At 45.7% G+C, this 12797-nt stretch overlaps 1 protein-coding gene across 1 annotated transcript in view; it reads left to right on the top strand.

The window, feature by feature from the left end:
• TRIM54 (tripartite motif containing 54) overlaps positions 1–12373 on the top strand; it is a 181066-nt gene extending 168693 nt beyond the window's left edge. The window contains exons 6-8 of the mRNA XM_078648291.1: positions 1601–1623; positions 10329–10453; positions 12111–12373. Of these exons, the coding sequence (XP_078504417.1) occupies positions 1601–1623; positions 10329–10453; positions 12111–12373 (411 nt within the window). The remainder of the gene's footprint in view (positions 1–1600; positions 1624–10328; positions 10454–12110) is intronic.
• The last annotated feature ends 424 nt before the right edge of the window (positions 12374–12797 follow it).

Here is a 12797-nt window from a genome sequence, read left to right as displayed (position 1 = left end):
GATATTTTGGTAATTCTATATTTTGAATTTAATATTTGTCTTGTTACCATATAGGCACATTATACAGAAGGGATGCAAATATTGTGCTAACTGACAAGTGCTGTGCTGCTATCTGGGACACCTTCACCTGCCTTTTCTAATTTTATTTGTATTAATTTTTAAAAGTCAATTCAGATCTATCATAAACCTCTTCAATGTGGGTTTTGAGGTGGTGCCTTCCCACATATTCCACAAAAATGAACACAATGATCCTGTAAGGGAAGATAACCTCTCTCATCTGGAAGCTTCCCTACCCCCGTCATTTACCTATACCCACCAGTTACCCTAAATCACACAAACATCTGTAGCCAAGAACCACAGGGAGGGAACAAAATGCCCCATACGTTTTCTTCACACTGTAAGGCTTGTGTCTGTGTAGTTGGCCCTGCTATTAGCAGCCATTTGGTCAAATAACCTCAAGGCTCTCAATCTAGGCGAACCCATGACTTCCACATCATATACGCCATCAGTGGTCGACACATGCCTAGATACATATCCCTGCCCACCTTTCTCTTTTCTGCCTTGGTGTCTCATGGTCTCAAGACCCACATGTACACATCTGTAGTCTGTATTATCTTGAAGGTCCTTGATTGCTAATTTCACAACCACCAGCAGCTGGAACACTGGTTCCCATATTTTAGAATTTATGTCCCCCCACATCTGTAGTGTCAACTAAAGTAGTCCATTCCTGGTTGTGATGAGATGTTCACAAACTAGTTTTATGGCAGCTAGAACCTCTTCTCCCTTTCCCCCTCTTCTGCTGGACCAGGAGGTCAACGGTTAAGGCGCACCAAAATACACACCTGAATGCATTACACACACACAGAGGCCCCAGTTCCAGCCAAAGTTATCCTGAAAAAAAGTGTGGAAAATGGTGCGTCTTGGTGTAAACTGAAAAGGAAAATCTCTGGTGGGGTTTTACCAGTTTTTATGGATTTAAACTGAAATCCCTCACACAGCTGGCTGTGCACAATTCCCACAGCACCTTCCTAGGCTGTTGGTACGTGGAGGGATAACACGAGGGGCTTGTGAGGGCCACGGTATAGGACGTTTCAAGGGAATCAGCTGGTCAGGGAGGTGATTTGGATTACAGGCCATGTTCCTTCTAGTCATGACCTGTCGATGTGCCGTCCATTAGACAGGGAGAGGTGTGGGGTCCTAGGAGGTAAATCCTCTTCTAGCTTCCATCTCCTCAATTACCATGGGTCTGTGCTTCAGCAGTGAGTGCTGGGTTAATGTCATAGGGTTTTCCATCCAATGAAACTAGGAAGACATCAGCTTAGTGGCTGAACTGTTGGCTTGGGAAAGAGATCACTTGAATTTTAATCCTGGCTTCTCCTTTTGGCAAAATGGCATGATCCTGGGCAAATCACTCGTCGTGGGTCCCGCAGTATTGGCATCTGCCAAAATTGAGACTTCGTGGAAAAAAGCGACCTCCGTTTTAAATTATATTTTTAAAAAGCCACAAAAAAGCCTGGAACAATTGAGGTTGGAGGGCGGTGGAAGGCCAGTGAATCATAAACTGCGTTTGCAAATGAATGTCTTTCTTCTCTCGTTGCAGCACGCCAAAGAGCTGAACAAGAAGTAAGTGCCCCCTCCTGTGTTGTATTCACATGATCAATGTATGATCCCCAAAGCTATTAATTTTGTTGTCTTAAGAAACTGAAAATTATGTGCAGACTTAACCTGGTCAACTATCTAATATTTTAACATCTAGATGCACACCTTCTGACCCCTGTAGCAGCTGTTGACTCCATTCGCACACATTGCAACCTTTAATGAATAAAACTTATGTTTTCATTACTTGTGCCACGTTTTCCGGCTGCTATTAATCAGTCAGTTTGCAGCATTTACACTGGAGCAGGTTGCTGCTTTTCATCCAAGCATGCTGTTTGTTGGCTTTAACCCAAATCCTCACCACCTCCATATTTTCAATTTTGAAGTAATGTTGCTTTAGTGACACTAGAGGGCGCCTGCGGCCTTGGTATTGCAGCAGTGATGCATTGAGCCTGGAGGCTTAAATGGTTCCCACGCATCACTTGCAATGTATATGCGTAACAGCCGGGTGAACTGAACGCCTTGGATGCGGGTTGATGGTGCCTCAGTCTGACTGGCCGGTTTACCACTTTGTTGTAACACCCTACATGGAGAGGTGATGAATTTTATTTATTTATTTATTTAGGATTTTGTAGAGCGCACAGCTACCTCCGACGGAGGTGTCCCGGCGCTGAAGACATAATCTCAGGAGGGTCGAGAAGGAGTGAAGTGAGATCATTAGATCTGTGAGAATAGCCAGGTCTTTAGTTTTTTTCGGAATTGGGGTTCCGACGTCAGGAATCTTAACTCTATGGGAAGCTGATTCCACAGTTTGGAGGTGGCTACTGCCAGGGCCCTTCCTCCTGTACGTGAAAGGCAAAAACGGGGGTAGATCATCAGGCGGAGATGATTGGATCTTAAGTTTCTTGGTGCTTGTGAGAACCTCATTCTGCGACGTAGGTAGGTTGGGCCTCGGTCATTAAGCGCTCTGAAGGCCAGAGTTAAGGCCTTGAATTGAATACGGAGTTTTATAGGGAGCCAGTGTAGTTTGATTAGGTGGGGTGAGATGGGATGACGGTATGGGATATTGCAGATCAATCTGGCCGCAGCATTCTGGACTTTTTGAAGTTGGTGGATGAGGTAAGTAGGGGCGCCTACGTATAGGCTGTTGGCATAGTCCAGATGAGCAGTGATGAGGGCATGAACTACCGTTTTACGGGACTCAAGTGGTAGGTATGGGATGATTTTTTTTATCATTCGAAGTTTCCCGAAACAGGCTGATGTAACTTTATTGATTTGAGTTTTGCAGGAGAGGGAGGTTTGAATTGAAAGCCAAGGTTGTGGGCGGTTTGAACTGGTTCTGGGGGGGGGTTGAGTTCAGTCGGCCACCAGAGATTGGAGGGTATGGGCGATTTAAGATTGAAGAACAGGACCTCGGTTTTGTCAGTATTGAGTTTTAGATTGTTAGCCGACATCCAAGAGGCGATGTCGAGCATACAGAGGCAAAAGTTGTTAAAAGATTTTTCAGTGTGTTCTCTGAAGGAGAACACTAGTTGCGTGTCGTCAGCGTAAAAGGTTACTTTGACGCCCCAGGATTCAACAACTTTAGCCAGCGGTTTGAGGTACACATTAAATAGTAGTGGGCTAAGGGCAGAGCCCTGTGGGACACCCCAGATTAGCTGTTTTTTGGAGGATAGAAAAGGTCCTAGCATCACTTGCTGTATTCTGTTTGTGAGAAATGATTTTATCCATGCGAGAGGGGGCCCGCCGATACCAACTTCTTGTAGTCGAATCAGAAGTTTGTCGTGTGAGATGGTATCAAACGCAGCGGATAGGTCGAGGAGGACCAGCATGGCCTCCTCTCCCTTGTCCGTGCATTCCCGGATGGATTCGGATACCTCAAGTAGCGCCGACTCAGTGCTATAGTCTGGTCTAAAGCCTGATTGAGTGTCGTGGAGTAAGGAGTGGAATTCCAGGTAGTGGGACAGTTGTTTTTGAACGGCTTTTTCCAGAACTTTTGCGGGTTTGGGTAGGAGTGAAATAAGTCGGTAGTTGTTTAGACAGGAGGGATCAATGCCGGTCTTTTTTTGAAGCGGAATTAGCATGGCGTGTTTCCAGGCAGAGGGAACAACCCCAGTGAGTAATGAGGCGTTCCAGATGTCCAATAGGGGGTTAATGATGATGGGGGTAATTTCATTCATGATCAGCGCTGGGGCAGGGTCCAGGGGTGAACCAGATTTACAGTCCTGAAATAGTTTAAGGGCCGTTTCTTTGCTGAGGGGTTGGAATGCAGTAAATGCATGAGAGCTGTTGAGGGTAGAATCTTTGGTGGTATCGGAATCTTTCTGAAGGATCGCTGCCGCTATGTTGGCAATTTTTTCTTCGAAGAAGTTAGATAGGTTTTCACATAATGTCTGTGACATGGGCACTGGAATGGAGAGCGCGCTGGGGTGAGTAAATTCTTTTACTATATTAAATAGGGTCTTGGTTGAATTTTTTGCCTTGGCAATTGTTTCGGAAAAGTATGTGCTCATGGATTGGCGTTTGAGTTTGCGAAACTCTTTAAGACTTTGTCGATAGAGGGCCTTAGCTCCTGTATCATAGTTCTGTCTCCATTGACGTTCCAGCTTCTTGCACAAACTTCTGTGTGCTCGTAGTTCTTCCGTGAACCAAGGGGCCGATGGTTGTTGTCTACGGGAGAAGAGGCTTTGAAGAGGCGTGATTTTCTCGATAGCGGACGTAAGGTCGCTGTTTAATGTACGCACTGCTTCATTAAGGTCTTCCGGGAGAGGGAATAAACTATTATGGTAGTTAGGTTCTATGGCAGTAAGTGTGATTTTGTGCCATTTTCTGCCCTGAGATCTGATGGAAGATTCCTGTTTTGTAATTAGAGTTCGGGATAGCTCAAAGGGTATAAGAAAATGGTCGGACCAGGATAGGGGAAGGGAGGGGAGGATTATGAGTTTCTCGCTGTTCGAGAAAATGAGGTCGAGAGTATGACCTGCTTTATGAGTGGGGCCATTTACTTTTTGCGTAAGATTGATGTTTTGCATAGATTTGAGGAGTTGGGAGGCGCGGTTACAGCTACTTACATCAACGTGGTGGTTGAAGTCTCCCAGTACCATGAAGTGGGGATGTTTGAGGGAGAGATCTGCTGTGACAGCCATTAGCTCTAGGATAGCAGGTTGAGGGGAGTTCGGGGGGTTATAAACCAGAATCCCTGAGCAAACTGCTGTGGTGGAGTCGGTGATAGAGAAGTACAGAGCTTCAATGGGGTTAATGTTTGAGATTTTTCGTGAGGTGATTTTCAGATGTTTCTTTAGAATCATCGCGATTCCTCCTCCTGTTTTGGAGCCTTCACGGCTGAGTCCTGTGAAACTGTAGTCAGTGGGAAGAGCTAGGGCGATATCAGGATTGGAGGAGTCTTTAATCCAAGTTTCTGTTAGAAACAGCGCGTCCCAGGATGAAGTGGACAGTAAAAGCCAGATGTCCTTGGCATGGCTCTGTAGGGAGCGACAATTAACCAAACCCATGGAGTAGGAGTTGGTGGGGGGGGATTGCTTAGTTGCTGGTGTGCTGTTTCTGGTATAAGACCAATCGGGACAGAGGGAGAAAGGACAATTAGGGCATTTGTGCCAGAAGGGGCAAGATAGAGGAAAGCTACAAGTGAGGGGAGACGGGCAGGCTGTCTTGCTTAGGTCTAGTAGCTGTGTGCTGGTCCATGTGATTCTCGGGGCTGGTAAGGTACCGCCAGTATGGATGGCCCTGGGCCCGGAGCTGGCGCGGACGGGCGCAGACGGGCTTGCCTTAGGCGCGCCTTCGGCGCGCAAACGTCGCGCCCGCTGCGCGTTCGGTATATGCACATATTTTATAGAGAGAGGAGGTCTCGGTGGAGGGGCGTGGCCTCGTGAAAGGGGCGTGGCCTCAGAGTGCGGCGGGAAATGGCGGCAATGTTTGTTTACCCTGCGAGTCCTCGGCAGCGCTAAGATCCGCTGTGAGGCTGTGGGCGGGTGAGTGGAGCTGTGTTTAAGGTGAGGTTTGTGGAATCAACACACACACATTCACACAGTTTTGTCAGATCGTAGTTTTGTCTAAAATACAAGTTATTGTGACTCTCAATGTTTTAAAAAAAAGAGCGAGTGCTCGTGCCTGTAGCTCCCGGCTTTCCGCCTCAGGAGAAAAGGTCTTCTGAATAAAGAGCTTGTATTCTTCTACACCACGATTCGACTTCCAAAACCAAGTGGCAGGTGGCTTCACAGTTCTTCATAATCTGACTGAGTAGAATCTTGATCAGAAACATTCTATACCAGGGATGTTCCAAGTGAAAGCAGCGGACAGGGTGGAAGAGCCTACTATGAGGTTAGAGTAAATCAATATAATATAAGTTCATAATTATAACATATCTCTGGCAGGAGGGGAAGGGGAGGAGGAGGAAAGTAAACATATGTATATGCTAATACTTTTGGATTAAAATCATATAAAGAGTGCAGCGAACTACATAAACAATCATTTTTACAAAACGCCTCATGCCAAACAGGTGGGTATTTGGCTCTGGTAGATTTCTTGATCAAAATAGGTGTATTGCGAGTAATTCTTGTGGAGTTGCTTAAATCGATCAGTCCATATTCCACAGCTGTCCATTTTCCAATTTGACAACTTTACATCTGAGTTCCGCAATCACTATGGTATAGGAAAGAGACATTTGTTTTTTTTCTTAAATCCTGGTTTCATTTGCCTCACAGATTCCCCAAAACGTCAATTATAGTGTTTAATGCAAAACACTCTGTCATATCTGCTCTTGTATTTCCTTTGGCAACTCTTTATTTTTTCTATGACCCTTTTTCGTTCTTTATCAACAGTTACTGCTACACTCTCTGATAACCACACAAGAAACATTTTAGTAATAGGCGGTCTACTCTTTAAGAACCCTGTGACCCTATTAGGGGTGATGCCCTAAGACCACAACATCTTGTGTATGACTCATCAATGTTTACTAAAAATACATTCTTTGGTCATTTTATTGACTTTTTCAACTAACCCAATAGCTTGTGGACAATATTGCGCTCTCCTGAGATGTTCTACCAACTATTCTTGGAGGAAATTCTGCAAAAGCTCTGAAGTAAATTGTACTGCATTTCAAGTTATCAATGTCTTGGGTGTCCCCTCCGTCAGGAAAATAGTTGTACGGAAATTTATGTGGACACCATTGGTGATGTGAAAAACAGGTAAGACTTCTATCCATTTGGAATGGTTGTCTACCAGGATTATAATATATCTACCCCTAAACCTGGGTTATTGAATGGGGCCAATGCTTTCCATAGCTAACTTGATCCAAGGTTTGTTGGGTACCTCCACTGGTGACAAAGGAGTATTTCTGGTACATTTAGACCTGTTGCTATCAGCACACCGTATGTAATCTCTTTGCTTCTATCATGTTATTCATGAAAGGCCACTAAAACTGGTGATGGACATTGTTTTTGGATAGTCTTCTGCCCTGATGACCCTCATGAGCTAAGACAACTATTTTATCTCTCAGAGATCTGGGAGCAATATTTTCTTGCCTCTCAGTACCTTCTCACCCACTAGACATATCTCACTTCCTAAAATCCCTTTGCCTGGTCAGGGATATACTTACGACTTAGTGGCGACCCTTTTTTATGTATATTTCTAACATTTTAAGTTCCTCAACTTCTTCTGAACTTCCCTTCTAATCTTTTTTTTTGTCCTTCCATTATCATTGGCACCATATCGTTTTGTAACTGCTCATCAACACTGTCCCTGCTTTGAATCGGTATCCGGGATAGACAGTCAACCACCTTAGTATGTGAATTAGGAAGATACTCCATCTTAAAATTGTAATCTTCTAATCATAGTAGCCTTTGAAAAATTCTGGGGGTGTACATTCTACACCCTTTAGAGAAAAGGCAAAGATCAAAGTTTGTAATCTGTTCTTCCAGATGCTCTCACTCTGTCCTTCCTCCATTCATCTGCTCTCACTCTGTCCTTCCTCCATCCATTAGCTCTCACTCTGTCCTTCCTCCATTCATCTGCTTGCACTCAGTCCTTCCTCCATCCGTTGGCTCTCACTCTGCCCTTCCTCCATTCATCTGCGCGCACTCAGTCCTTCCTCCATCCATTGGCTCTCACTCTGTCCTTCCTCCATCCATTGGCTCTCACTCTGTCCTTCCTCCATCCATTGGCTCTCACTGTGTCCTTCCTCCATCCGTTGGCTCTCACTCTTCCCTTCCTCCATTCATCTGTGCGCACTCAGTCCTTCCTCCATCCGTTGGCTCTCACTCAGTCCTTCCTCAATCCATTGGCTCTCACTCTGTCCTTCCTCCATCCGTTGGCTCTCACTCTGTCCTTCCTCCATCCGTTGGCTCTCACTCAGTCCTTCCTCCATCCGTTGGCTCTCACTCTGTCCTTCCTCCGTCCGTTGGCTCTCACTCTGTCCTTCCTCCATCCGTTGGCTCCCACTCTGTCCTTCCTCCATCCGTTGGCTCCCACTCTGTCCTTCCTCGATCCGTTGGCTCTCACTCAGTCCTTCCTCCATCCGTTGGCTCTCACTCAGTCCTTCCTCCATCCGTTGGCTCTCACTCTGTCCTTCCTCCATCCGTTGGCTCTCACTCTGTCCTTACTCCATCCGTTGGCTCTCACTCCCTGCCATTCCTCCATGGACATTCGTCAAACGATGCCCTTCAGATACCCCGTGCTTCAGAACACGTCCTCTTTCCATTCCATGTGGATGGCCTTGACTGAGCTGTAAAGTCGGGTGCTAGGCCCGCATGCTGGGTGAAGTAATTGTGACACAGACACAGTGAGGTACTGGGTGGAACTGGCCACGAGCACGTGCGTTCGGCCACTTTTATTACATCAGCGTCACCTGACCAGTGACGTGTGACGTCTGTGGTGGGTGGGTGCACGGTGTAGAGCAACACTAGAACAATTAGACTGTGTCCAGCAGGACACTACATGAGCCTTGCCCCCTTATTATAAATATGCTTGGTTGGATTTTCGGGGTGCTGCAAACATCCCTTTTAACAAGTGTTGCATGGGGAGCACCCAGTGCTCACTCTGTCTTATTCAGCGCTGGACTGGCTATTGATCTCATCCGGCATCTCCCCGGGCTGCTACAGCCATTAGAGGCCCCTTTGGAAGGGACCACGACTCCCTCTGCCACTCTCTCCAGTGCCCCGGGGGTATTGTAGCAGGAATACGGGGGCATAAGCAGAGAATGAGAAAAGGGAAACTGAAATAGAGGTGAGGGAAAGAGCAAAAGGAGAGAGAGAATGAGAGAGAGAAAGAAGGAAAAAGGAAAGAAAAAAACAAAGAAAGAAAGAAAGAGACTGTGTTTCCCAGTCAGCACTGGTCTTATTCTTACTTACCAGTCAACTTGTGGTCTCCCTGAGTTTGGACGATGTGTTTGAAATACCATATGCAATAGGACGCTGCTGTGGCTTCTGGTGGTTGTATGTGATTTCATAGAAAACGATTTCAAAGAATACCATTACTAAGAATCCATTTCATCTAAACTGTTAAAATGTCAATTTTCAGAAAGGCTGGCATTTAACTTTTAATTCATAGAAAGTCTTTTTGGTCGAAATTGCCTTTTGAGTGTTTAATATATGTAAGTACAATGAATGCAGGTCTTAATTTCGGAAACATTTTTGCCTGAGATATTTATTTGAGTGCTTTACTTCAGGGGAATTTATTTCATATTTATATTGTTTACATTGTCACACAATTACTTTGGATGCTTTTAATTTTCTGAGCTATCACCAACCGTAAACAAAGTCCATCACTAACCTCTCACAACCCCTAAACACCTTCAATCCTTGCCTCCGAAAGCCCCTCACCAAACTTAAACAACACTCATCCCTGAAGCCTAAAACCCCTTTCTGCCCACAAAATCCATCATCCCTGAACTCTAAAATCCCTCACTACCTCTTACCCCACCTATTCCTGAACCCTAAAACCCCTTTCTATGCCGAAACCCCTCAAAACAGCCCGGTACACCCAAACCCCACCCTTCCTTGATCTCTAAAAAACCCTCACAGCCCTGAAACACCAGTCAGCTATGACCCATAAAAACTCAGGACCCTAAATGACTCACCCCTGAATCCTAAAAATCAATTTCTACATCTAAACTCCACCCATCCCTAATCCTTAAAACCCTTCATTACCCTAAACACTGACCAGCCCTAAACTCTGCCTATCCATGAACCCTAAAATCTCTCGACCCCCATACACTCCACCCGTGCCTGAAACCTAAAAACCCCTCGCACACCTAAAAACCACTAATCTGTGAACCCTAAAAAGCTCTCACCACCCCTGCACTCCACACATCTCTGACCTCTATACAACCCATTCTATGCCCTAACAACAATTATTCCTGACCTCTAAGAACCCCCTCCTCACCTTATACATGATCCATCCCTGAGCCCAAATATCCCACAGTAGTCCTAGACTCTACCCAGGTTTAATGTAATTTTGGATTTCCTTTACAATTATCTTTCTTTTAAAATGAATTTTTTTTTTAATTTTTTTTTTATATTTCCTTTAAAATTGTCTTTCCTAAAATTGTTTTTCCATGAATTCGTTTCCTCCAATGTGGTTTCTGTGTTTTCGTTTTTCTATCAATTCACCTATTACCATTGTGGTACCACAGAGTCCACACTGTGACTGTAAACTGATTGTTCATTAGTCAAGGTTTGTGAAGCAGCCAACTTATCTAGACCTCTCCATCTTTGTAGGATCACGGACACATCCAAGGAGCCCCCCATCGAGCGCCCGGAGCCCGGCTACGAGACCATGGACCACTTCAGCGTGAACGTGGATTACGTGTCCGAGATGCTGAGAACCATCGAGTTCCATTCAGGTATGTGGAGGTGTTGCTCATCACTTACAGGTGAGATGGGTCACGTGGCACCTGTGGATGAACTAATCACCCACGTCTGACATCTGTGCACAGCATTAGGATCCACCCTCAGGAGGTTCAAAAAGGCAAATCACGACTTAAAGGTCATGTGCATTACCTACAATGGTGGGAAGCACATAGTGTTTCTTAAATACCCTCACACACCAAAAGGGCCCTTGGTGTCATGCTTCATCATACGGGTCTTCTCGCTCCGCCCGCTGCACCGGTCGGAGGTATGTTGTGAGTCGGTCTTTTATTCACGTAGTATTGAGTACCTATACATATACCCTTTGTATAACAGTTTGACATTTTTTTAAATAGTTATGTGAGAGCAGAAAGGGATCAGAAACTTGTCCTGAAGAAGAAGCAGCACGCTTCGAAACATGTTGACGCACACAGGAGGTATTGCACATTGAAGCAACATACCTCTGACTCACCTTTTTAGTAATACCGGCTCAACGGAGTATTACAATTCTCTAATCCACAAGAGCTAGATATTTTTTAACTCACTTTTCACTCACCCCTGGCCCTTTTCACTCACTCATTCCTACACCGCACATAGTCTGTGACATCAGTGCTCCCACGTATCCGTAGGTCGTAGCACGCCCCGTCCCGCAGCGGGGCGGGAAGACCCCTATGATGAAGCATGACACCAAGGGCGCTTTTGGTGTGTGAGGGGTATTTAAGAAACACTGTGCTTCCCACCGTTGTAGGTAATGCACATGACCTTTAAGTCGTGATTTGCCTTTTTGAACCTCCTGAGAGTGGATCCTATTGTTTATAATACATTGCAAGAGGAGGACGTAGCCACCTCCACTGTCCGGTCTTGGACACTGTCTCTTCACATCCTATTTTGTTAAATAGTGATCTGTGCACAACAGTCAGGACACAGGTTTGAATCCAGACTTGGCTAACTCAGCATTTATCCTCCTGAGGTCGATTAACTGAGTGTTTGTTTATTTTCAATCAGCTGAAAGCCTTTGCAGTATAGAGGTAAAATGGTGAAACAGATATTCACACTATAAAATCTAGACGGGGAAAAACAAAACAAAAAATATATATAATTAATATATATTTATATCCACAACCCCGTTCCCAATAAATGAAGATGTCCCAACACACTGAGGTTCACTCCTTGAAGTTTATTGTGACTTGGGGTGTATATATGAAAGGAAGGGGTTACGTGAGGCAGACAGACAATAAGGTCCATTTTAAGAAACATCTGGATTACGTAACCCAATGCCCACCTGCCTGGTGTTTTTATACCTCGACGTTAATCTGAGTCTCCTGAGAAGCCCTGGAGCAGCTCTCGTCACTTCCGGTCAGTGTCACGAGAACATAACCCATGACATCCTTATGTGATCCGACCCCTGATGCTTTCATGGGCTTCTATAGATATTTCCTAGTTCTCTTTGGTCTCAGCCGTGAGCAAGTGTGGCAGCTGCCCCCCCCCCCCGTCCTCTGGGATCACTCTCACCAACCCAGGATTATCTGTGGTCATATTATCTGGGGTCTCCAGACAGTTCATTTGGGTCACAAAAATATAATTTCATGGCCTCTATTGCTGGATTCAGGGCAAATATTCCCCTGATCTCCACAAGGGAAGATTTCTTTTCAGGGAACGTCTGCCAGTTCTGGGTTGCCAAAGGCTTTAGTCCAAGGCCCCTACTCTCCCCAACAGGCCCAGACAGGAGACAGACACTTCTATCAGTCTGTCCTAGCAGGAGACATCCTGGTGTCCGTCTGTCCAGTGCTGAAGATGTCTGGATAGACGATCACCACGAGGACTTGACTGAAAAAGGGCAGGAGGGCAAGACCTTTCTGAAGTGTTCTGGGAATGCAGTGACGTCACTTCCTTTCCAGAAGGATGCTGGCCAATAGGCTCCACTGTCTTAGCTTCCTCTTTTTAGAGATAGCTTTGCTGGTAAACCAGTGATGCCACTTTTTGTGGCGGTGGATGTCGGGATACGTGGTGTTGTCACTTCCTGTTCAGGTGGCTGCTGGGAAATGTGGTACTCTTGCCTGGCTTATAGTTCAGAGCTGGGGGGGGGGTTGCATCAACACTATGCATTAGTGGTGGACACCACCTTCATTGCCCCCCCCCCCTCATAGTTCAAAGCCGGGGGCTTCTGCATCAGCACTATTTATTAGTGGCGCTCACCTCCTTCAGTGCAAGCCTTGAACCCTGGTTACTTTGGGGGGCGCCAGGACCCTGCTGCAGGAAGCTCCAACGCTGGGCTCTGGTGCTGAAGTCTCCTCTGTAGGCGCCAACTCTACAATCCCCGGTTTGTCATTTCTTTTTCTA

This window comes from Lissotriton helveticus, chromosome 6 (genome assembly GCF_964261635.1).
Source record: "Lissotriton helveticus chromosome 6, aLisHel1.1, whole genome shotgun sequence".
NCBI lineage: Eukaryota > Metazoa > Chordata > Amphibia > Caudata > Salamandridae > Lissotriton > Lissotriton helveticus.
Note: the sequence above shows the minus strand (reverse complement) of the source record. Positions and strands in the feature narration are given on the sequence as shown.